Source organism: Wyeomyia smithii, chromosome 1, assembly GCF_029784165.1.
Source record: "Wyeomyia smithii strain HCP4-BCI-WySm-NY-G18 chromosome 1, ASM2978416v1, whole genome shotgun sequence".
Taxonomy (NCBI): Eukaryota; Metazoa; Arthropoda; class Insecta; order Diptera; family Culicidae; genus Wyeomyia; species Wyeomyia smithii.
In genome coordinates, this window is record NC_073694.1 from 190,101,502 (window position 1) to 190,127,715 (window position 26,214).

The 26,214-nt window shown below is 39.5% G+C and overlaps 1 protein-coding gene across 5 annotated transcripts in view; it reads right to left on the reverse strand.

The window, feature by feature from the left end:
• LOC129718263 (sodium/hydrogen exchanger 9B2) overlaps positions 1-26,214 on the reverse strand; it is an 82,672-nt gene that overhangs the window by 48,580 nt on the left and 7,878 nt on the right. The window contains exon 1 of one of the 5 annotated variants that reach the window (XM_055668860.1): positions 4,990-5,100. The exons of the other annotated variants lie outside the window; for them this stretch is intronic. Coding sequence (XP_055524835.1) covers positions 4,990-5,014 — 25 coding nt within the window. The 5' untranslated portion in view covers positions 5,015-5,100. Of the gene's footprint in view, positions 1-4,989; positions 5,101-26,214 lie in introns of those variants that run through there. 5 annotated transcript variants of the gene reach the window in all.

The following is a 26,214-nucleotide window of genomic DNA, read 5'->3' on the forward strand; positions in this document are numbered from 1 at the left end:
TTTTTGCCGGAAGTGTTGCCAGATGAATTGTTTTTGTATTTGAAAACTAAATTTACATTTTTCGGCAAATGCAGCCATTTTCATTTTAAATTTGATAATTTCATTGTGTTTCTTGGAAAATTTTACGTAAGAAGCAACTATCATCCCGAGGTAATATGAGCCAATCTCGAGATATAACATTTTTACGAAAAAAGTTGTAAATTTCGTAAATATTTTATTTTTTAATTTATAGACGTAAGGCACCAGAAAAATAGTGACAGATGAATTTTGAATAAAATAAACCAAGGAATCCAGAAAAAATATTATTTTTGACCGGAAGTGTTGCTAAATAAATAATTTTTGTATTTTAAAATTAAATTTGCATTTTTCGGCCAACGCAGCTGATTTTATTTTAAATTTGATAGTTTCATCGTATTCGTATTCGTATTCGGAAAATTTTACGTAAGAAGCACTTATCACCCCGTGGTTATATGAGCCAATATCGAGATATAACATTTTTAAGAAAAATTAATTACGAAATTCAGAAATTCGTAACGAGCAAAACCCGATCCTGTCCGTATATTAGTTGGACCACCAGATTTAGTCGATTGATAAAGATTCATAGTATTATAGCTGGACTGAGCAAAGTAAATACGAGCAGCAAAGGTAATTACAGATTTTCGAAGCCATACAGCTAGAAACAGGGTATCAAAGTTTGTTATTTTTTTGTCAAAGATGTTTTTACATATTTTCAGTTTCATTGAGTTAAGTTTTATATATTGTGTTGCATAAAAAAAATGGATTACTGGAGTCTGTGACTTTTTCTATAACGAAGGTTGCACAAAAGTGACGCTAATTTGTTGATTTTTGTTCCTCCCGAGAAGTTTTTGGCACAAAGGGTTATCGCTCATAGTTTGACAGTTCGGAAGTGTTGCTAGCGGGATGGAAGGAACGGAAAAGATGGAATATCACACTCTGAAGGAGATATAATCGGAATGGCGGAATAGTATACACTCTACTAATTAACTACCTAAAGAAAGGAAAACGACACCCGCTCATCAGGTTAGATTATATTGAATGGTTACCCGCGTACTACTCGTGCTTGGTAAACGAAATACGAAGTTGCTTCCCGCGATAGGTGTTCTTTAGTTTCTCGATTATTTCCGTATTTAGTCGATTGATAGAGATTGGCCAAAACACTCCAAAAAATAGTAGTTGTTGGAACGGTCCACGTGTAGGAACCATTCAGCCTCCGTGCCTGGCTCCATAAGGTGACGTACACTCTTTAGTTTATCCTGCGGGCATACATGAATTGTTCAACTACTTAACGTCGGTCGGAAATGTCTGTTTGGTTTTATCCCCTTTTCACTGACTGCAAAGCCTAGAAACTCGATTTCGGTAAAGCAGAACTGACATTTCTTCATCCTAACTTCTAATCGAAATTCCGCCGATCAAAATGCTCTGGAATAGTGTTGGTTGCTTGCGTAACATTATCCATATAAACCACGACAGTGTCCTCTCTTACAAATGGTTCCAGTACCATGCTTATATTTCTGAAATACAGCCGGAGCAGTCCGTAACCCAAACGATACTTTCACATACTCGCACTGTCCAGAAGATGCTACAAAAACTTAATACGGAACGGAATCCAAAACCATGCTTACTTGACGGAATCCACTCTCCAAGTTCAAAACAGAGCAATTAGGCTCTTCCTCTACCCGCTCCAGACAGATATCTATAAGCGGAATAGGACAACTATCGCGTTATAGATTTTGTTAAAGGCCCTATAACAAACACACATTCATCACTCACAGGATTTTGTTCTTAAGACAATCGGAAATAAATACGGGACGTAATTCTCATTGATCACTTTGATCAGCTCGTGTTAAAATTTTTTGACCAGAAAACACACTTAATTTTAAATTACATGAAGGGGTCAGATTTTATTAGGAATTCTGAAGTTATTATAAAACTTTTGGTAAAAAGTCCAGAATCCAGAAACGACTAGCAATTTTTTTATTGAAGATCAAGTTTCAAAAAAATTCCAGTTTTAACATTTTTCAAACTATTTTCAAAATTAGATGGATTAGATGGATGATTAAAAAATTACGGTTATATTCACTGTCACCCTAGGGGGCAAGACACTATTGATATATTGCGAAATATTTCCGATGTTCAATATTAAAAAGTATTTACCGTTCCATTTTCAGGCACCCCTCTATCTATATCATAAGCGTTACATTAACGTTGGAGGATGTCAATTGACAGATAAACGATAAATCTCGAGGAACATTTCAAAAGGTCCTATCTGACATTTGTAAACAAAACCTATTTTATGTTTATTCGCATGAAAGAGCTTCTTGTCTATAAGTTCCTTTGAGAAAAAGAAAAGATTTTTGATATCCATAAAAAATTCCAGAGTATGCAAGAAAACGTCCAATTTGAATAATAATACAATATCGCACAGCTCTCTGATTGGACGTTTGTCTACAAGTAGGCCAATCTGTTATACGAACAAAAACTTTGACAGTTGCAGATTGGACCTCGAGCTTTGTGTAATATTCTTTACCGGTTTGAGAAAGTGAAAAACAGTAAAAATGAAGTCCCAATCGATGTCCACAGAAGACGCCGAAAACGTTGCGGTACGGACGACTAGCGTGCACCTGGTAAATCTTAATTAAAATGTTTAGCTTAGATGCTACATTATTACCTCTTATATGATTCACAGATCTCGAACATCTCCTCGTCATCGTTGTAGGTTCCTCTCACGAAGTCTCATAGAGTCGTTCACGTCGCGATTATTTGTTCATGAAGAATTTTCCAGATGGAAACAGACGTTTCATGGACTCATTCGAGTAGAAGGAAAATTTACAAATCTTTCGCTCACTGTCATAGGGGTTTTTTGAATCATTGCCAGCCAAGGAACATCATTGAAAATGATGAAAAATGGAAAATCAACTAGTTGCAGGTCACTGATTCTATGAAGAATATTGCTGTTAATTCCGACTATTCAGAAAATTTTAAACGTGACACCATATATGTTGGTTGTAACTATGGTACCTTCCTTCTCCGAGGCTGCTACCTTAACTCCACGGACAGAGCGCCCCCCCTGTGTCCAGCGGACGAGTTTCAAGTGCTCGATTTTGCGATTCAGGATTCCCACGAGAATGATTCGAACGACAGCTGTATATTGCCAGCAAATTCAGAAGGCCTTTTGGTAAACGACGACCTAACGAGAGACGACCTTATGTTTTCAAACACACATTTTTTCCCTATGTTCTATAGTCACTTCGATGGAAATCTGGATCCCGAAGAAAATGATGCGCCTCACTGAAAAATCATGTGATTAATTGAATACTATTATTTTGATTTAGAAAAGAGAATTAAATAAAAAAAATGTTGGTTTAAAAAACCAAACTTTCATAAGAAATGATAGACAATATTTTCATGGAAATGAATCTCGAATTCGGATATCAAACGTTAAACATAATGATATACTGTTTCATATAAAGCCTTTGAAGCCATTGGCATCAAAGGTCCAATGTGTCATTGATAGTTACTAAGAGACCAATCAGATAGGTCCTATGTGATAACGAAAACAACATAGGTCCTATGTAACAAAACCATCAATAAAAACTGGAAAAAAGAATTGAAACGATTGAGAAAGCACTAGAAGTTCAGGTGACGTTCTTTTTTACATTTGAGATAATAAAAGGGATGGAATCTTATTTCGGTTTTAATTGGAAATTGAAAAGGATTCACAAAACTTCAAGTTCATTTTTCTCTGACAAGCATCGATGTCAGATAGGACCTTTTGAAATGTTTCTCTAGAAATATCAAGAGGAGTCATCCACATACCACGTGGACAGATTTTTAACGATTATTACCCCCCCCCCCTCACCACCCTCGTGGACAAATGCCCATATAAACTCTTTTTTTTTGTAAGGACCGTGGACATTCCACACCCCCCCCCCCCCTTTCAGGCTTTCCAGGTGGTATGTGGATGGCCTCGAATATATCAACCAATATTGTGTATATATGAATATCGAAATATTTTTCATGAAAAGCCCCTAGCTGTCACCCTTTCCATGGCTTGATGAATTCAAAGGACGGAAATAACTAATTTTTTCATCCGCTCTTCTGTCTTCTGTCGAAGAATTAATTGTGTAATATTGATCATACATTTCAATGAATCCGGAGTATCACAAATAGTCCAAACTCAATTTTGAAATGTCTTAAAAACGGATGCATTAAAAAGGTTAGTCCCAAAGAGCTTTATAATTTGAAATTACTTTCGGAATCATCTTGCATCGTTAGGATTAAATTATTCTTAAAAGTTGAAGCTGAACCAAAATCCTAAAGATTTAATTTTTAAGTAAACATTTACCTAACATATCCCCATCCTGAACATTTCAAAAAGTAACGCTTGCTCTGTATGGATATGAAATTTAGTGTTCATTTTCCCGTAAATCAAAATTTATTTGGAGTTTATTTTGGTTAAATTAATTCTATGGTGCCTATTTTTTCTGAGCATTATTAGTTTTCTATACAATTCATTCTCATATAGCTTTTCTGTACAACCAAATGTTTCTAAGCTACAATGCTTTGAATAAAACCTATTTTTGCATTTTGACGCTTACGTTTTATCAGAAAATTACTCTTGCCGGAAGCGAGTCGTAATTTTTCCGCACATTAAAACATAGAACACGTATATATGCAAAAGTATATTTACTACTTTTCGAATCATAGTACTTCACATATTCTAGAAAATATTTTGGACCGCAATTCTCCTTGAAACAGCGAATCGCATACCTGTATATATGCAAAAGTATATTTACTACTTTTCGAATCATAGTACTTCTCATATTCTAGAAAATATTTTGGACCGCAATTCTCCTCGAAACAGCGAATCGCATACCTGGGTTCGAAAGGTAGACCTTTCACTTGGCACTTATTTTGTTATAATTTGGTAATAAACTTATCTTCTAATCTTTACATTAGAGTTCTCACTTCTTGGTGGAGGCAATTTTTTCATGGACAATTCCGTGTAATCTCGAATCTTTCATCCAAGTTCTTGTATCGTTAACTTCACCACTTTGCACTGAATAACTTCTTTAGCATCAGTGTGTATGCAGCGCCCCTAACTAACTTTATAATCAATTTTTCGTTGCTGTATTACCGGTGATCTCTATTTTATCAATAGCATGGAACATTATATTAGCTTCACTGTTTGTTTGATCATTTAAGATAATTTATCGCTTTCAGAAAGGCAAACCTTATTATCGGGGCACGAACATACGAAGCCTAACCGATTCGGCTAGCGCTGAAGTCTCTGCAGCACCAAACCAATATCTGTTATCGCTTGTCTCAACAATAATTACAGCATAATTTTATTTACAAATTACAAAGCGATTCAGCCGCTGCCTTCTAAGCGGCAATTTCAAAAAAAAAAAACGATCACGTAGTAGTGTTCAGTGTTCATTGCTCTCAGTTAATGTGTGCCGGGGGTAATTTTTAATTTTAATTTAAGATAATATCTTAATTTTATTGATACGAACATTTGAAACGTTGAGGTTTATATGTGCTCATGTTAAGCATCTAGCACAATGCCTACCGAATTGAAAACGAAGCCGATAAAAATCATCGTAACAGTTGCTCAATCATAAATTTTAAAAGAAATAAATGGCACGATCCAGTTTAACCTAATTGACGTGAGCAATGCACAATTCACCCAGTGAAAAAAAAACACCCAGCAGCAGCACCAGTGGCATTAAGTACTAGCCATAAGTCCAAATTTATTGCTCGGCAGTTCAAGATCACGCTGCTTCGCACTGAAGAGAAGAGGAAAAAAGTTGCACAATTTTCACGAAACACGAATATTAGCGGCGAAAATTTATCACTTTTAATGTGACACCGCCCTCCACCCTCTAGCTACACGGCTGGCGCCTTTCACGATGCGTAGAGTGGATCCACGTAAGAGGAAATCTTCTATTTTTTTGTGCAAACTTAGTTCCTCCGGTCTCGTTACGTGTCGCTGCTCGAAAGCTACGATAAGGAAAATAACCAATTCCCCTAGTATAGGGTGCGCACCTTACACCAAGCTGCGTATCGAGAAATACAATCTGAGAGAAATGCTGATTTTAAAGTAATTAAACTTTATTTTCATTAATTTTCGCTTAAACATACTCCTATTGTAACGGAAAAGAAAGAGAGGCATGTGAAATGAGCAGTAAGAAAGAGCATCACACAAATTTTTCTTAAAGACATTCTCATAGAGATTTTCAAAATGATACATTCCTTGATTTACGATTTCATTCTCCATTCGCTTCAATAATGCAATGAATATCATTCCATGCACATCCCAGAAAACAGACGCTATAACCTTTACGATACATTATCACATTCATCCTCGCTTTAAACTGGGTGTGTTATTGTTGTTTCTTCTATGATGATGCATGTACAACTAAAAATTAGTACATATCAGCATGTTTTCTGCAATATCCTAACGATAAAATACGAGGCATGCCATTTTATATCATCAGACCTCTTGGCTGTAGAATGATGTGAACTGTTTTTGCTATGATGCCATTCTGCCCATAATTCAAAAATTGGCTAATATGCCATTTTTACCAAAATCGAGAAAATAGTTTCTCGTGATGGTACACACCCTAAACAAGGTCCCTACGGAAGCCGATTGTCAAAAAATGCATTTGGGAAGGCAGCAAACGTGAAACAATTTTGGCTAATATCCAAAATAATTGAGAATTCGGCTAATATCCAATATCCAATATGAACCTGTGGCATGTTCACGAACCAGTGTATTATTACTGAACTGTGTTTCTTCTAACTTTCGAAAGTGTGTTGTAGCTTGGTGGTTACTGGCGACAGGTGAGCGATCGTAAGGCCCTTGCATCAAATTTGACTTTATCACGAAGAATATTTAATGCTACAAGAATTAATTTGTTGAACTGCGAAACCCAATGATCAAAAGGTGTGACTGTTTCCTTCTGTCATAAATCTTCATCAGATCATTTTGGATTTGATGAGAAAAAATAGGAAAGTGGATTGTGAGATTACCATGAACAATAATAGTTTCGTTATATTATTATATTGCTGCACGAAACAATTGTCTCGTCGTCCTTTTCATCCTCACTTGTGCTTCCGTGTTGTTTTATTAAATTTAAAACCATTTTCATCACCAACAAGCACGATATAATTCACATCGTATGGATACTAGCCAAATTGCACACCGTTTTGTCAACTGACCTTTCGTTTATAATTGAAAAAACGGCTACTGTGTCAAAAATACGTGGCGGATGGAATTTTTCTACAGATTTCTCTGTTTCAACTCAACGGCAAGGTTCCAGCATATATGAAGGGTGATATACTCAATGAAAAAGTTGTCATAAACAGTCAAAATATGTTGTACTGACAAAAAACTTTCAAATGCGTTTTTCTCGCTTTGAATTATGGGCAACATTGTAAAATTTGACAATCTTTAAAAACACTACTAACCTAAAATACAAAATAAAAGAACTTTTCACTTTTCATTGTTTATCTTACAATTACGCTGCTGCAGTAAACGATAGCTAAAATGGCGAAGAAAAAAAAAATAACTCAGATGTGCGACATTCGTTGTGATAATTAAAATTAATTTTATGGAATGTTCTTCCACAGGATCCATTTCGTTTACAGTACATTTCAGTTCTCCATTCTACACACGGCAACGAAACGGAAGTCGACTATCTGTGTGCAGGTAACCGACAAGCTATAGCACTGGGTCGCCTGGGAAGTTTGCGCTATTTTTAGTTCCCTTCCGAACGTTTTTCTTAATGGTACACCGCATGACCAAGGGAAAACCGAAACCGGAGAAAGTACCGTCAATTCATTAACTTTTGTCACTGTTGACAATTTTTCGTTTGAACGTGGATAACGGCAACGTCGGCCGTAGATCCTACGGTGAAAGCCTCCGGGGAGGTGAAATTGGCGCTTTAAATGAGTGGAATCGCAAGATGGCCGGCAGGTAGAAAACATTCAACTTTTTCGTAAGGATCAACCCGCAGATGTTCGAACTAAACCATCAACTGGAGGCTAAATTTACAATGATAACAGCAATATAAAATATTGCTATTGCCCATATTTACAAATAAAATAAATAATTGAAAATATCTTGAATAATTACCAAGGATACAGTGACTCTCGATAAAATGACATTCAACTAGACAGTTAGGTGAGAAACAATTAATTGCAACATTCGATGAAACGCTCCAGAAGGAGATGAAAATATCTCATATAGCTAAATTTCGAAGCTAAATTAAATTTAGTTCGGAATTTCATTCACTTTTCGTTTCAAATTGGTGCTGGTACGGTAGAAGAAAATGCATATTCCACTGTTGGAACTACTTCCGTAGCAGACCAAACACAAGGATTGTTGGATTCAGCTTTAGCTGTAAAATGTATTTTTTTATAATAAGGGTATGTGTTTCTTAATTAATTACCTACAAATTTTCAGTTCAATCTATCACCGTCGAGATTCTTCCCGTATCCGTTTTAGGTTAACAAATTACAACTACAAATTTTAATACTATATATTTTAGAGAGGGAAACACAATTTTAATTAACTTACTTGAATTGTAAATAGTAGGTTTAAGTAGAGCAACAAATTAATTATTTAATTATTTATTTTAGTTGGAACAAATTTTAGATATATAATTTACTTCAATTCAGCAGCTATCGAGCATGACTTTCACTTTCTATGAACGATATATGAAGGAGAATTCTTGCTTGTCACCGCTACGTGCGTCAAATGTGCCCGGCCACAATATGCCAATTTCTTAGCGCGTAGTATACACTGCTGTAGTCGTCGGGGGCTTTTCGCCGTCACATTTCCCCACCCGTGATCCGCTATCAGGATCACCATCCTTCATGACGTCGAGCAAAGCCAGCTTGACTACCGGCCTTCGAAAAACTCCTCCCTTAGTGCGTACCCATGCTTGGCGTACACGACCATCTATACCACAACATACTTTCTCCACTCGTCCTCTTATCCATTGATTTCTTACTGTCCCATCTACTACCAAAACAAAATCTCCTTCCTTAATTTCTCTGTCATTCCCGAACCATTTGGACCGCCGTGAGATCACTGGAAGATATTCTTTCACCCATCGCCTCCAAAACTGATCAGTCAAGTGCTGCGAAAGTACAGGCAATTGCTTAACCCCAGAGGAACTGCCCGACAGAAAGTGGTTTGGGTGAGCGCTTCCTGGTCTGCCAATTCTAATTCTTCAATGATAACTGTCTCTAGCGTTTCGTCATTTGGCTTCCGTGGTGCTTCTATAATTGTTCCGATCGCAGCTTTCACAGAACGAACCATTCTTTCCCATACTCCACCCATATGAGGAGCCCCAGGTGGATTGAAGGTCCATCTGGTATTTGAGTTGGTGAACACTGAAGCTAGGGTTTTCTCTCGATCCCGAATTTTCTTTTTTAATTGGTTGTTGGCACCATGGAAATTTGTCCCTAAAGAATTCCGCAGGTGAACCTCGCCTCGACACGAAACGACGAACTGCTAGTACGCAGGACTCTGTGGCCATACTGTGTGCTACTTCCATGTGAACAGCGCGTATACTTAGGCACGTAAAAAGTGCAACCCAACGCTTCACGTTGCTGCGCCCAAATTTAGCCAAAATCGGTCCAAAATAATCCAGACCCACGAAAGTGAACGGTCTTACAAAGGGTGTTACACGGACGTTTGGTAATGGGGCCATCGGTGATGGCCTTGGTATGGCGTTGCGTATACGGCACAATGCGCATTGTTTGGCAACGTTCGCGACTAACGCTCGCATCTTAGGAATAAGGTATTCCTGCCTCATTTCGTTTATAATCGTCTCTCTGTTAGCGTGGTTGAAACGACGATGAAACTGTTCTACCAGTAAATAGGTTATACGCGATTTCTGTGGTAGAAGTCGCTGTATCGATCCTTCCTCGTACCCTCATCACACCGCATTGATCTAAAAACGGTCAAAGTTTGAAGGTAGACCTCGCCCTAGATACCGCTGCATGCTTCCACTGCGACTGTTCGTTGATTTTATTGAGTTCTCCTAGTTCTTTACTATACCATTCCTGCTGTGCTTGCTTATATATCGTGATTTCAGCCTTGACTAATTCTCCCTGCTTCAATACTTCGAATTCCAATTGTTCGCCTCGACGTTTCCGCCTTATATTATCGACGAACCTGAGCACTATTGCCACCGTGCGTTCGAGTTTTTCCCAACAGCTAAACCTGTTTATTTCCATCAACGGCACGATCTTCTCGTGCAAATTAACTCGACGAATTTCTTCCTCAGTAGAATAAGGGACAGTTCGTTGGTTTGGCCAGAAGCTCTCCGGTTCTGACAAGAATTTCGGCCCACGAAACCATGGATTGTTCGCGTCAAACCTCAGTCCTCTTCCCCACTTTGTCGCCATATCCTCTACATTCAGTTCACTTCAACTTTTCTCCATTCCTTTACATCAATTCAGTTGTAGAAAAAATTACCACCACACGAAACCCGACGTACTGTTGATACTTTCTACTGTTTGACAGCAACCACGCCAAAACTATCTCGGAGTCTGTCCATAGGACACGTCTAGTACTTTGAAATTATGCATAGTTATGACACTGTTTAGCAACCGCGAACCCAGCACGGCGCCACGCAACTCCAAGCGAGGAATGGATATCATCTTGAGAGGAGCAACTTTAGCTTTTCCAGCGACTAATGCTACCTCCACACCTTGGGATGTTTCCACTCGAAAGAAGATTACACTAGCATAAGCAGATTTACTTGCGTCTACGAAAACATGTACTTCTAGCGTCGAGTAAGTACTATATCCGGCTCCAGGAAATTAACACCGGGGTACTTTGACCGAATTTAGCTCGTTCAGGAGCGCCGTCCAACGCCTCCATTGTACACACAACGTACTGCTTATTGGCTCGTCCCAGTCAGCACCTGATGCCCATATGTCTTGCATTAATGTTCGGCCATGAATCAGGAAAAAGCAAATTAAACCTAGCGGATCGAATAAGCTCATAACTACACGAAGCACTTCTCGTTTTGTTGGTGTATGCAAATCATCCAGCGCTTGTTGAAGATCTTGGCGCCATACGTAAGTGTTGGTGAGCACATCACTGCTTGGGATCCACTTCATTCCCAAAAACGACTCCACAGTTGCCCCCTTTTCCGCATTGATAAGTTTCTCAACTTCTATCGACTCTGCACCAACTTGCGCTACTATTGCTGGATCGTTGGAAAGAAAATTCCTGATTTCAAACCCGCCTTCTGCGTGTATCCGCTTAACTTCATTCCCCACCTTCACTGCTTCTTCGGCTGTTTGAAAACTGTCCAGATAGTCGTCCACGTTGTGGTATTGTAGGATAGCCTCAACCGCTCTCGGGAATTGAGCCTCAAACTCCTGCGCATTTAGATTTTTTATATATTGTGCAGAGCTCAGCGAACACGTAGCTCCGAAAATAGCTACATCCATTACATAAACTTCGACCTTTGATGTTGCTTTATCTCGCCACAGAAATCGCAAGAACTGGCGGTTTGCTTGCCTGATGAAGAAACGATGAAACATCTCTCTTATATCTCCCGTCAGTGCATAAGCATATAAGCGGAAATGAAAGAAAACTGCAATCAGCGACGTCAGAAAACCAGGACCTTTCAACAACGTTGAGTTTAACGAAATCACGTTAACTTTCGCGGCAGCATCCCAAATATTCCGCACCTTATTAGGTTTTTAGGATTAAGCACTACTCCCAGCGGTAAACACCAACACTTCTCGGCACTTGTGTTTACAAGTTCTTCCTGCGTAGCTCGATGTGCGTATCCCTTCCTTTCATACTCCCGTATTTGTTGACGAAAAGAGTCGTTAAGATGCGGTTCTTTGCTAAGTCGTCTCTCCAATAACCGCAAACGCCGGTAGGCCATACCGTAGCTATTGGGGAACTCGATGTCGTCCCACTTCCATAAAAGCCCAGTCTCGTATCGGTTTCCGACTTTGATTGTCGTAGATTGAAGAAGCGAACGGGCTCGTTTGTCATTCTCTGACTCAAACGGAGTTAGCGGTGGTACTACTCCAGAATCATCCAGCGTGATATAATCGCGAACTAGCTGGTTCAAATCGGGCTCCGGATTGGTCCATCCTCCAACGTGAAACCCACATATAAATGGTTCCGAAACAGGCTGTGCACATCCGTATATGCTCCAGCCGAGCCGACATTTGGCTGCCATTGGTTGGCCACTACCTCCTTCCCGAATCTTCAAAGGAACCGTGAGTTTCAGGTTGTCAAGACCAATCAGGAGTTTTGGCGTAATGTCTACGTAGTCATTTATCGGCAGTCCGCGTAAATGTGGATAGATTGTTGCTAACTGATGATAACGCAACGATTGCATCGGTAATTGAAGACCAGCTACGGTGCGTGCGTCGAACAACTTGTAGCGTTTCGCCAACCCACTACCTGAAATTTCCATTCGTATCCGCTTATTTGGCTCATTCCGAGTAATGTTCCCAGTCCACTGTAAATTTAAAGTTTCAGCAGGTCCAGTCATCCCCATCTTTAGCGCAACCGTCTCATCCAAAAGCGTCAGCTGCGAGCCTTCATCTACGAACGCATACACATCGAGCTTGCAGTTTTCCCCATACAAAGTTACAGGAAGAATCCGAAAAAAGGGATCGCCACTGGTCTGTTCGCCTGCATGGCTTGTAGAGACTACTGTCGATACGAATGGTATAACCGAGTGAAGCAGTGTGTGGTGACGCATACGACATCCCTCTATTCCACATCCTCGCCAAGTTTTACAAGGCCATTTCCCGTGTTCTGACTCGCCACTTTACACCGCTCATCAACGTTCAACAATTTGAATTCAAAACAATCCGCCACTCTATGTCCTTCAAGTTTCCAAATAATACAAGTCTTCTTTGGTTGTTTCACTGCTGGTGTGGCTGTATTATAGTTTGACGGTGATGGCCCAGCCGAAGTCTCTGCATGAGTTTGTACATATCCTCGGTCTTTGGACTTCTGATGAACTCCTTTGGATGTTTTTCCCGTAGGTGTGTCATCCATCACTTCGAACGCCAGCTCTACTAATGACGACATGAATGATCCGAACGTACTAAGGTTAACTTCTGCAACATTGCTTTTAAATGCTGACCACTTCAACATATAATCCACAGGAAGTTTTCCCACTAGATCGCGAAGCAGTGATGGGTTCGTTAAATGGGTTTGTTGGTTTGCAATCTTCAGGTGCTCTACTAAATTATCAACCGCCATACCAAAGTCAACTATACTTTCCAAATCGTCTATTCTTGGAGGTGGAAGGTGACGAATTCTCTCGGTGAGAGCCTTGATCAAAGTTTCCGGTCGACCATAACGCAACTGTAAAGTTTTAATTATATGCGGTACACTGCTTGGAGAAAGCAGTCTGCTACGCACCATTTCTAAAGCTGGACCTTTCAGGCAGCGCTGCAACCGAAGTAAATTTTCATCCTGAGAAAAACCGCACGTAGCTGTTGACTGTTCAAAGTTATTAATCCAGATAGGCCATTCCTCTAGATTCCCCGAAAACACTGGGAGATCTTTTCCCATCACCTGCCTTGCTGCTAATTGACGGCTGGTGGGATTTCTCTCTACTCGCATACTATTGTTCTGGTTGTCGTCATCTTCGCTTACCTCAGACTCATCCAACTCTTCACATTTTCTTAGAGGCCTCTGAGTTTTATTAGTAATAGGATGGAGGATATCGTGAAGAATAGGATTCGATTTCTTAACATGAATGTTAGTCCGTTGCTTTACTGCTGACGTGGAATTATTTTTGTTTCCTTCTGTCTGCTTGTTTGATTTCTGCAACTAACTTTCCACCTTTTGAACCGATTCCTCTGTTTCACTTTGACAAACGCTCGAAACATCGCTACCGCATTGTGACAACTGCCGAACAAGACTTTTTATTTTTTCATGAGACTGCTGTCTCATTTCTGATTGGGCTTTACGAAATTTTTCTTCATCCGCGAGTTGTTTTTCATGATACGCTTTTTCATCTGCCAACTTTTTGGCTTCTAAGAGCAAGCGCACCGGTGAGTTGCCATTTGAGTTGCTATTTTCACAACGCTGGCCGTTGCTATTTTGGATAGCAACCGATTTTCGCACCGGTCGTTGCTAATGGGGATTACCAATTCCACTATCACTTTTTCACACCGGCAGTTGTCAATTTCTAAAGACCGTCACTAGCCAGCGTTGGCAAAATGTTTGTATGTGATGTATTTCGCATATTTTTTGCGTATCTAGTAATAACCAACCTATCCGTCAGTCAATCTTTTCCGGAATGATCTACGTTCTTTCTGATTCATAAAATGTTCCCTCCATTTCATGCAACTTTGTCTTAACTTTGTTTCCGTTTTCCCAAGTTATCGATAACATAATTCTTTTGCAGGTTTTTTTACTTGTGCGTACATGGATTTTTTCATCCTTACATGTTTATTTAAAGTAATTTCGTAAAACTGGGCACGTCCCGCAACGTTGGCTTAAACGACTATTCTACTGAAAGCTGGCGAACTCTCATTAGATTGTATTCTGTATTCTATAATGTCTTGGTTCCCACAGTTTGCTATCAATATTTGAAAATTTGCCACCAAAAAAAAAAATTTGAATATAGAACGCGGAAATTGTTTTCGAGTATTTGGTTGATTCTAGTGATGAAGAAAGTGATTTCGCAAAACAAATTTCCTTATACGCGATTAAGAATATGGTTTTTGGAATGATTCGGGGCGGCTCCCAGCCTAGTAAATAGCCAAACATTGACCGCCATACAAAGGAAGGTGCCATCCAGCGTTTTAACAATATTTTTATGGGAAACACCCGTCAATACAGATGACCATTTCCAACGCCGCTTTCGAACGCATCTCAGGTTGTTTTTGAAGATTGAAACAGCGGTAAAGGAGAAAAATGGTTTTTCATACAACGACCGAACTAAATGGGAAAATAGTTGGTAATACTCCCGAGCAGATTTGCTTAAACCTTCCAGGTATATTGAATAATATTGGCCAATCTTGTGAGGATTTGCGCTTTCCGCATCGTGTAGGTTGCATACCAAAATGCCAACCAAAATGTTCATTTCAATGAAAACCTATACAAAATGTTCACCTGCCCGAAAAAACACCCTGTGCAAAAATTCAGCTCAATCAGAAACAAAATTGAGTAGTAGTTCACGCCGACACTTGCGTTCTACGACGTGTTTAACAAGAGAGGCAAAACATCTCGTCTTCCGTGGCCGACCAATTGAGTCCGCGTCCGCGGAGAATTCTTGCTTGTCACCGCACCGCTACGTGCGTCAAATGTACCCGGCCACAATAGGCCAATTTCTTAGCGCGTAGTTTACAGTGCTCTAGTTGTCGGGGGCTTTTCGCCGTCTAGAGCTGTGACGACACTTGCAGTGACGCACAAAATAATGCATTTATCTAGGTTTTTCACAAACGATAAGGGCGGACAGTGGCTGCATTCTATTGAGCTATCTACTGAGGGCCACTCAATCACAGTAACGAAAGGAGAAACATGACAATATAACATACCTCTCATATCACCTACTGTTTTCCTGTGTGGGCTCATCACTGCGACCAGAGACATTCAATCTATTGTGAAATTGTCCAGGTGTTTTCAGGACTCCGTACTACATATTATTGGCAGTATCGGTTTTTTAAGCTTACTGTTCTACGATACCGGAGCATCCCCGCTCAAATTCCGCGAGTATGGCGAACGAATCAATTTTGTTGGTCACCGGAATCAAACAACTTTTGCGGTTCAGGCAGTCATCCAGGTAGGCTAGTCATGAAAATTTTCACATCGTGCGCAAAGAGGAACCGTGTACCTCGCGGTAATGTGGCAGTAACATCGTTGATGAGGAGTGAGAACAAAAGAGAGCCCAGATTACTTCCTTACGGCACTCCAGAGGACGTAGTGAATGTATCAGAATGTGACGACCCAATCGTCCTTGACAAATTGAGTTTTCAGCTTTCGTATTACGCTCAAAACAAGCTCTTTTGTAACTCGAAATAGTTCACAATGAAAGCTGTCCTGCGGAACGGGGTGAAAATGATCAATTTTAATAACAATTTCCAATTCACTAGTTTCATGTACATTTTTCCAGAAATAGTATAACTTTAAAACAAGTACTGGCATGTGCTTCAGTAAACCTCTATGGCTATTGGCGAAATTTTACACCGTCTACTTCATGAAATAAATTCGATAATTCTATAAGGTACTATGAGGTAAATTGGGGTGAAATTGATCACCATTGAAATCCATACATTCTTTTGGCAATGTGCTTTTTTTCGATATGCTAAAGATAAATGATGATTTCTGTGCTGAAAAATATCATTTACAGCTAGTTTGGAAACGAAAATAACGATTTTCAGGTTAAAATTTGTTTATTTTCGTTCACGAGCTGCTTGTTGCTAAATTTGCTCTTATTTGATCGTCGTTAGACCGATTTCAATTCGGTTTGTTGCAAAAGCTCAAAAACTAGCTCTGAAATTAAAATCTTTGTGGTTTCCTGCGAATTAATCAGTATTTCTTTAATGGTATGGAATGATCATTGTTGAACATTACATTTTTTGAGCCTTTATCAAACTTTACTCACTTCTCCAAATTTAACGTAATCAACCCTCAACTAAAATTACTTTAAGTAAATTCAATATTTTTTTTTTGTTATTTGGAAACTTGTTTGATCAAATTTGATTGAGTTTTGACCGAGTTGGAAGAATTTTTCGCATATATGAAAAATTGCACCGGGCATGCAAGGGTTAACTTTGACAGGTATCTAAATCATGCAAAAGTTGCGTTTAAGGACACTTTAACATTGCCTAGTGTTGTAAGACCAATATTTTTTTATTAGTATATATCATCACGAATTTTCAGGTGATCAATTTCACCCCACTGATAAATTTCACCCCATTCCACGGTATCACGTAATGCAGCATCAATCTAACTTGACTGTATCTGACTGCGTCAAACCGTGGATACAGAATGCATCGTACGGAGCACTCCCAGTAGCGATCAACGACAAGTTCACTTTCTTTTGATGGTACCCAGAGCAGTTTTCGATGATAAGTTGCAGCACAGGGCACACACTTAGAAGTTTGTAAGAAATACCAGAAAAATATTGGTTGAAAACGACAACTAGCGATCTTCGAAAATAGTTTGGCAACTACAACAGTGGAGCACATATCTGTCAACCTACCAGATCTGATGCTAGATGCTGTATACTTCTCCAAGTCTGTATCATATTTTCAGTTCGCTTATTTTTCGCTTTCCCAACTGCACACACTGTCTGCCTTTATTGAACTATCAATTGGTCTACCTACAAATCCATCATGTCATCGGACAAAACCAAAAAAAGGTAATGTTGCGAGCGACTTTTTGATGGATATCGTTGAGCGGGAGGTTATAAATCTACAGATTTATGTACAGTTGTAACATTTTCCGGAAAAAATGGATTTTTTTTAATTGTTTTATTTACGATAGAGAATTTCATTTACGATAGAATTCCAAAGTTTTGTTTTCTCGAAAAAATTCCCCATGCCAAATTTGAGCTCAATCGGACTTCGGGAAGTAGAGCCTCAAAGCGGTCAAAGTTACAGTTTTGAAGTAGAACACTTCTCTCAGGAAGTTCGGCTACATAGGGATGTGAAATTAAAATCTAAAACCGAAAAAAGTGAAAAATATGTCCAATTTCAAATGCTAATAAATCGGTTAGTATTCGATGGATTTCCTTCGTTCTTGCAGCAATAGATTGGAAAATCTTCTAAGATTCGTCTAAGATAATTGTAATTTTATTATTCACACTATTGTACTATTGAAAATAGTCAAGCCTTGTCAAAAAGAAAAATTCGACCTCTGATTGGTCGTTATATGCTTGCTTCCCAAGCACGGTCGACAGGATCATATACCTTGCAATTGAAAACATGCTATTTGGCCTATATAAGAGCCTGTTTCAGCCGGAGCCGCTCATAATAGTTATAGACAGCGACAACAGCAGTCGTCCTTCCTTAGCAGCAGCACTAGCTCTGTGGTTGGTCACCACGTCTCAGAAGCAGCGCGGTTTTTCTCAGCGTGTGTCGCCAGACAGCCATTATTCCCCCCGCGTTGGGGCAGCATGAAGATTGCACGAAATCCAATTTTGGAAATCAAAATGCATTTTTGAAGGCAAATAAACAAGTCATTGAAAGTTAACAGTTTTTGTCAACGCAAGCAAGTATTCTGTGTTGCATCCTAACAATTTAAATTTGTCGCACCCGTCTAATTTACTGAATGTGAAATAGCTTCCACAGTGCATGTTGTCCATGTATCTTAATTCCCCCAATGTTAGGACAGCTCAAAGGTTGTAATTAGCAACCGATTTTGAACAGCAAAATGCTTTTTTGAAGGCAAATAAAAAAATAATTGAAGGTTAATAATTTTCTGGCATCAACACAAGCAGACATTCTGTGCGGGATGCAATCGAATTCTGTTGTAGTTGTCTAATTTTCACTTTATTTAGTAAACACCCCACTGTAGGGGCAGCGCAAAGGCTGCGATCAGCATAACCGACATTGAATAATAAACTGCCCTGTTAGAACGCATTCACAAAAGCAGTTAGTTCGACTATGCAGAGCTAATATGAAGTCGATTCAATCAATCAGCATAAACAGAATTTCGTCGTCTCCCAGCTGCCAAGTTGCAACATGATGCAACACGCAACAGCGAGCAAACGAAATCGCTTGATGTTACAAACCGCAATAAGATACGGGTTGAAACCGTTGCGTGTGTGAGAGCACCACCGGTGTTTATTCGCTGGATACACTATCTACTGTCTACTGAACGCAATAATCTGCTTACATGCGACATGGGGACGGGAACATTTTCTTCAACCAAGCTGCACAACACGACACAAAACATGTTATTTTGTTGCTTCAATGAGAGTGCTATCGGTCCGGCTCGACAGAATGTTCACAAGAAATCATTTTTGTGCATCCGTGCTACGAAACTGAGGAAAAACTTTAGAAACTGAAAAAAGAGGTGGAGCTTATCAAATGATCGCTCTGAACCAGAATGAAGTCACACATATTCTTCAAGTTATATCATTCCACCACGTACGTAAAATAATTCATTCCTATTTTCATCCCTTTTAAGAGCCTGTTTTAGTCGAAGCCGCTCATAGTAGTTCTGAACAGCGACGACAGCAGTCCTCCCTTAGCAGCAACGGGAGCAGTGCAGTGGATACCATCGATAGCGGATAGCGGCCACAACTGTGGCATGGCTGCGAATAAGCGTAGCAGTTTCAGCGGATCTCACCATCGATAGCAGCAGGGCCAGCAGATGCAGGTACAGCGGATACCAATGGCGGCCACAACTGTGGCATGGCTACGTATAGCGTTGCAGTTGCTCAGCAGTTGGGCCAGCGTATAGCGGCCACAACTGTGGCATGGCTATGCATAGCGTAGCTGTTGCAGCGGGTATATCAGCATCGATAGTAGCAGGGTCAGCTGATGCAACGACACTCCCTTCACTAAAATGCTGTTTCAGTGTGGTAGCGGGAAGCATCAGCAGCAGGCTTGCATGAAGTGAATACATCAGTCAGCAACTTTCTCTAAGGCCTCTGCCATAGTAGACGCGAAAAGCGGCGCGAACCGATTCGCTCGGCCGTAGGTTGATGTACAGCTCTACTGATGGCTGTACATTAACCTACAGCTGAGCGAATCGGTTCGCGTCGCTTTTCGCGTCTATTATGGCAGAGGCCTAATGGGAAAGTTGTATCAGTTTGTTCAGAAGAATATTATTGACGGTAATATTACAGAGATGCGATTGCGTAGATCCGATTTTGAGTTGAACAATTGTTCTTTTGAGAACAAATAACACACTTATTTGAAGAGTTAATAGCTTTTGGTGCCAATAGCAGTATAGTGACAGCCTCAGCGGTAGATGCAGATGCAGCCGGTACTTCCCTGAGGCCGATGTAAAGGTAAATGGGAGCAGCACGGCGAAACAGTTCGGGTTATGCTTAGACGCGCGTCATTTCTCGTTGTTGATATTCTCCACATGAAACGACGCGCTTTCGTATGATAGCGGTGGTATTAGCGGTAGCATTAGCATTAGCATTTGCCAACACTTCCTCCAGTAAAGCAGTGTCTAGTTTTCAATGTGAAAACACCTTTCTCATTGTGTTGACCGTGCGCCTTAGTCCTCACTATCAATGTAACACAGAGATGTAAGATAAACACTACATCCTATGATAAATTGAACAATTGTCTTTATAAGGACAACAAATGAATTAATGAAGATTTAATTTTGAATTAGAATATTTCTCTCAGGAAGTTCGGCTACATAGGGATGTAAAATGAAAATCTAAAACTGAGAAAAGTGAGAAAAATTTCAAATGCTAATAAATCGGTTAGTTTTCGATGGATTTCCTTCGTTTTTGCAGCAATCGATGAGAAAATCTTCTAAGATTCCTACCAAATGCATGAAATTGCAATTTTATCATTCGAACTATTGTTCTATTGAAAACTCTTAAGCCTTGTCAAAACACAAAATTCGACCTCTGATTGGTCGTTATACCGCGCTTTCCCAAGCACGGTCGGCAGAGTTATGGACCTAGTAAATTGGGAATGCATCATTTGGCCTATATAAGAGCTTCATCAGATAATAAACAAACATTTCATCGGATATTAAATTGAACAACTGAAATTTGAAGAACACAAATGATTATTTGAAGAGTTAATATTTTCTCGTTTTGCGATATAATCCAAAGTTAATTATCTTCATCTACATGCATACTCTGACTATTATTACGTGTTTGCGTCGCTTAGTGTTTGGCTACGGTCATGCAGAACGCAAATAACGGCGCGATGCGATTCGGCAAGACGAAATCTGTTGAAATGTATAACTCTACTTCGCCTTCAAAAGAGCTGTACATTTCACCACGGTAAGGCGAATCGCATCGCGCCGGCATTCGCGTTCTGCATAACCGTAGCCTTTGTTCCGTTCCCGTTTAATGATGTCGTAATAAATGTGCATATTACAATTCGGCAAACCTTCAACCTCTCATTTGCACAAAATTTAAAAATATCCAATGAACTTCATTCAAAATATCAGACAAAAAGAAATTACAATACTGCCAATGAACGGTCAACATTTATTTACTAGAAAAAATGACTGACACGCAAGCAGCCAGGTTATCTTTCTTGTAAAAGTATTCTACTTCAACCTTGCGGTCGTGGCTTTGCATACAACCTTCTTGTGATTTTTTTAATCGATGAAAGAAATGTTTGAGCTGGGAGTGTCTCTTGTGTGCCCTGGTGTAGCTCAAGTCTCCCAATGCAAAAGTTTCCATGTCCCTGAATTTTTTTTTTTTTTTTCAAAACAAATTTTTATGAAACAACATCAGATTTCGACTTTTCATGCATTTCTAAGAGATTTGCTATCAAAAAAAATTCGATTTCGGAAACTTCAAGAATTACACTTGTGCATTTTTAGGTTGGTCAAAATGTCAGACTTTCACGACTATAAGTTGAACCTTGTCAGAAATTTGATTAAGCTTAAATTTTGGATGGAGACTTTTTTCGAGAAGACAAAATTGCTGAGCCCTAACGTTTGCATTGAATGAATGCTCAAAAAATGCCGATTTTTCATGAGTTTACACGCCCTGACGCAACTACCCACACATAGAACAGACATTCATGTTCATATGAAGAAATTTGAAAATCGAATCAAAATACGTTAATACACTAACGACATCTGTTTTGTGGTGCCCCAGTTGCACTGCATAAATATTCCCGTACCGATATTTTATCGATATCAGTGCTTGACTTGTTAGTGACGAGAGCGTCACGTAGCGGGAGCATTCCCAGTCCGCACAAAGGACATGTTGGTGACCTTTGAGAGAAGATTCTTTTTCGTATGAAGAATATGTTCTGTAAATGGTCAGGAATGCTGAAAAAGCGTCGAAAAGGCGGGGCTTAGAGCCTTATACAAACTTTTGGCAATTGTCACAAAGTGGTTCGTTAGAAATATTCTACATTTAAATATTTTCAACTTGGTGATATTTATAGGAGGAACCAGAAACGTTTCTACTTTTCTAAATTGTCACCGCGAGTGGTGTTTTCATCAATACATTCATGAATATTTTCCGTGACAAAGTTTCAAAATAAAATAATTTTTTCGTGACCAACTCTCGAACATTGCAATTGTATTTTCTTTTTCATTTAACCGATGAAATAATTAATTATGTACATATTAGCAATAACATTCAACAAGTTGAAATTGCGATAAATGCTCTTGAAGCTATTTTCACATGCCATCCCATTTTCGTTGTGAAAGTAAATCGTCTACCCCTTAAAATTTTCATGCGCCCTCAGAAGAATAAGGTTTTAGATAGCGTTCGTAAAATTTTGAATATATTAGAAACACGAAAAGATAAATTTGTTGCTCTTTTCACACAAATGTCTGTACATATGTGAGTCATGCTATAAACTAGTTACAAAATATATGAACATTTCCGATGGAAACGTCCAAATCATATTATGGTTCAATTTTATAATATATACTTTTACCGATTTTAGCAATCATCATCTCCATTTAGTCAACGAATTCTAGGTGTTCGTCACCAATTATTATTGGTGACTTCCGTAAAAAAACATGCATTCTTCTTGAAAACGTTTATAGATCCTATCCGCATTCGTCAAAAAATCAATTCATAAGAGGTCTCTAGTGAGAAAACACCAATCGAACGTTAGTTTAATACATATGTCACTTCATTAAAATGAGGTAATCCTTCATTTGTCACTAGATTGAAAAGGGATGATAACTCAAACTAGGCCGAAATTTTGAAAAAGATCACATATTCTTTTCCAACAACATTTGACATATATTTCCTTAAAAAAATCACGGTGACTAAATAGTAACATTTGTCCGACAAAGCTCGATGTTTACTTTTACTGATATTTCTTTAAACCAAAAAAGACGACTACCAAAATCACTGTGACAATGTTAATAACTTATATTTTTTTTTAAAAGGTCTGACACATATTTTGTTATGAGAGTCACAGTGACTAATTAAGGAAACTCCCGCTATGAAAAGTCACCATGAATTTACAAGAAAAATTTACCCGCACCTCTTTATGACTTGGTGACTATTCTAAGACAAAATGCCACTCGTACTTTGAATTATCACCGTAACTTCTTAGTGGGGAGAACTCTTTTGTTTCTAAAGAAAAATAATTTCGTCTGTGACTCTTCAGAGAAAAATAAATATATTGTAGTTCAATTATCACGGAGACAAAAATAAATGAAAGTTTGTTTTTGAATCATTGCTTTCGTGTCTTTCGTGAGGAAATTCGCACAATTTTTTTTCTATAAAAAGTAATGGTTACTCGATTACAAAAACTGTTTCCATATTATTTTAAAAACATTCAGGTGACAATTGTAACAAAAAAGCCCTTCTTCATTTGTGACTCTCGTGCGGATTGGGTTACCACTTGCTGGTAAATGATGGTTGCAAGTTTTAACACATCTTTTGAAAATAAGATGAACGTCTGTTTTCTGTGCTAGCCATGCAGCATCAATCATAGTAACCCATGAGTCAGCAGAAAAAATTGACTCGAACTCTAACCGTGATGGCGAAAACAGTGGAGCTACTTCGTTTAGAAGTGTGCGTGATCAAAGAACGTTACCCCGCCGCGTCGAAAACAGACATCGTACGGAAAAGGGACGCCGGTTACGCCCTTTTCGGTATCTATAACATTTTGGCACAGTTGGACTACAATCAGAGCATCGAAAGAAAGACCTGTTCCGGACGGCCGACGACCCTGAGCGACAAGACGCTCCAAAGAATGCTGAAAAGGAAAACCGAGGGGAAAGTGGCTACATTGCTTTGTACGCTTGATCGGGAGGTAGGTTCAACCGGCCAAACAGTGGAAAAGTACCTGACGAACATGGACATCAGAAAGCGGCAGTCCGTTCATTAGTCTCGGAGCTGCAGGTGAAGACGCAGTGTCAGCAGGTGAATAAGATGCTCAAGTCGATTTCTCCGGCGAATCGCGACGTGATGGTAGTGGTGGACGCCGAGACCTATCTCAGCCTGGATGGCAACGACTGGCAGGGCACTCCATATTTTACTTCGCCCACGAAGGAAGTGAGCTCTGAGGTGAAATTCATTTCACACACCAAGTTCCCAAAGAAGGTGCTGCTGTGGCTGACAAGCAGCAAGAAGCTCCGTTCTGGCCGTGAACGGGGAAAATTAAAGTACATTAGTATATTAATTATAGCCTGCCGGAAGTTGGATTGATTATCAAAAAATACCATAGGGTCAAAGACGCGGTGCTCTGGCCGGACCTGGTGTCGGCCCACTACTCGAAGCAATCGTTGGAGGAAATAAAGCGGCTGAAAATCGATGCGGTACCCCGGTCGGTTACGAGGCCTGCCAGTAGTAATATATTGGCATGAAATCAGCCTGCTCAATGATTACGGAAGACTTACAAAAGCAAATTGTTGATCACAGATGTTTGAGTGAACTTTTCACTGTGGCTGTAGATGAGCTACCGCCAGCTATGACAGCATGTGACAAACTGCACCACGTGATAGACTTGTACAAGATGCAACTTTTTGAATGCACTAGGACAATTACCGTGCGAGCTAAACTGAAAGGGTTTTGTCGATGGATGACGGCTGACTTGTGGAAGCTTATTCGGATAAAAGATAAACGTTTTAAGCGAAGTAAACGAAATACCGCGGATGATCATTTGAGTCAACAATTGATGCATGTGTCAATTTTGTTGCGTAGGAGAAAGGCACAATGCAAACGAAACTATTTCGCAAATCTTTTAGCAGGCAGTAGTCAGAAAGAGGCTTGGAGAATTGTGAACAATGCTTTAGGAAAAGGACAGGATCGCAGACAAATCATGACAATTCAAAACGGCGAGACGAAGATTACTGACATGGCACAAATTTGTTTATCCTTTGACAACTACTTCTGCAGTATCGGGAGCAATATCGCTGCTACTATCGAAAGCAACAGAGTTACTCATCAAATAGAAACTGCAAACCCACAACCAACATCTATGTACATAGATCCAGCTACTATCAACGAAACCATTATTCTGTCTGATAAACAATCCAGAACGCAAAAAGTCACCTGGTCCAGACAGCATACCTCCCAGCTTTGTGAAGGACCACTGCAGCATATTCGCACCGTTACTAACAGAAGTCTTCAATAAAATTATACTGACTGGACAGTATCCAGAAGTTTTGAAAATAGCTCGTGTGGTCCCAATCTTCAAATGTGGGGAACCGAAAGACCGCAACAACTACCGCCCAATCTCGTGCCTATCCGTGCTTGATAAAATAATTGAAAAAATGCTTGTTAAAAGTATCAACGATTACATCCATCGCTACAAATAGCTATATACCCATCAGTACGGGTTCCGTAAAGGCTCTAGCACACTTAGTGCCACCTGCGATCTTGTGGAAAATTTATACGAGTCTTTGGATAACAGGAACATGGCAGGCACCCTGTTCGTTGATCTTAAAAAAGCCTTCGATACCATTGACCATAGGCTGTTGAACCAAAAATTAGAACTTCTTGGAATACGAGGGTCAGCAAATGCTTTGTTGAGCAGTTATCTCAGTAATCGTCAACAGTATGTTACTATTGGTGAACACCGAAGTTAATTCTGTCCAATATCTACTGGTGGACCACAAGGCAGTAATCTGGGGCCTGTGCTATTCTTGTTGTTCATAAACGATATATCCACCCTGCCGTTGACAGGAAAGCTTCGTCTATTTGCTGACGACACGTCTGTGTCTTATCAAGGATCAACAATCGACGCAGTACAGGAATTAATTAGGTATGATCTTCTTCTGCTACAAGACTAGTTCAAAACCAACTTGCTTTCGTTGAACTTAAGCAAAACGAAATACATGCTATTCCACTCACCGTACCGACAAACACCACCCCACCCTACTCTTAAGATCAATGGTGAAACCATAGAGGAAGCGGCTGAGTATACCTTTTTGGGACTCACTCTGGACTCAACGTTAAGCTGGTCAGCACACATCAACCAACTTAAAAGCTGCGTAAAATTTCTGCGTTTATTCTGAGTAAATGGCTGGTGAAATTATACATCGCGCTGATCCACTCTAGACTGCAATATCTAATAGCAACCAAGCCA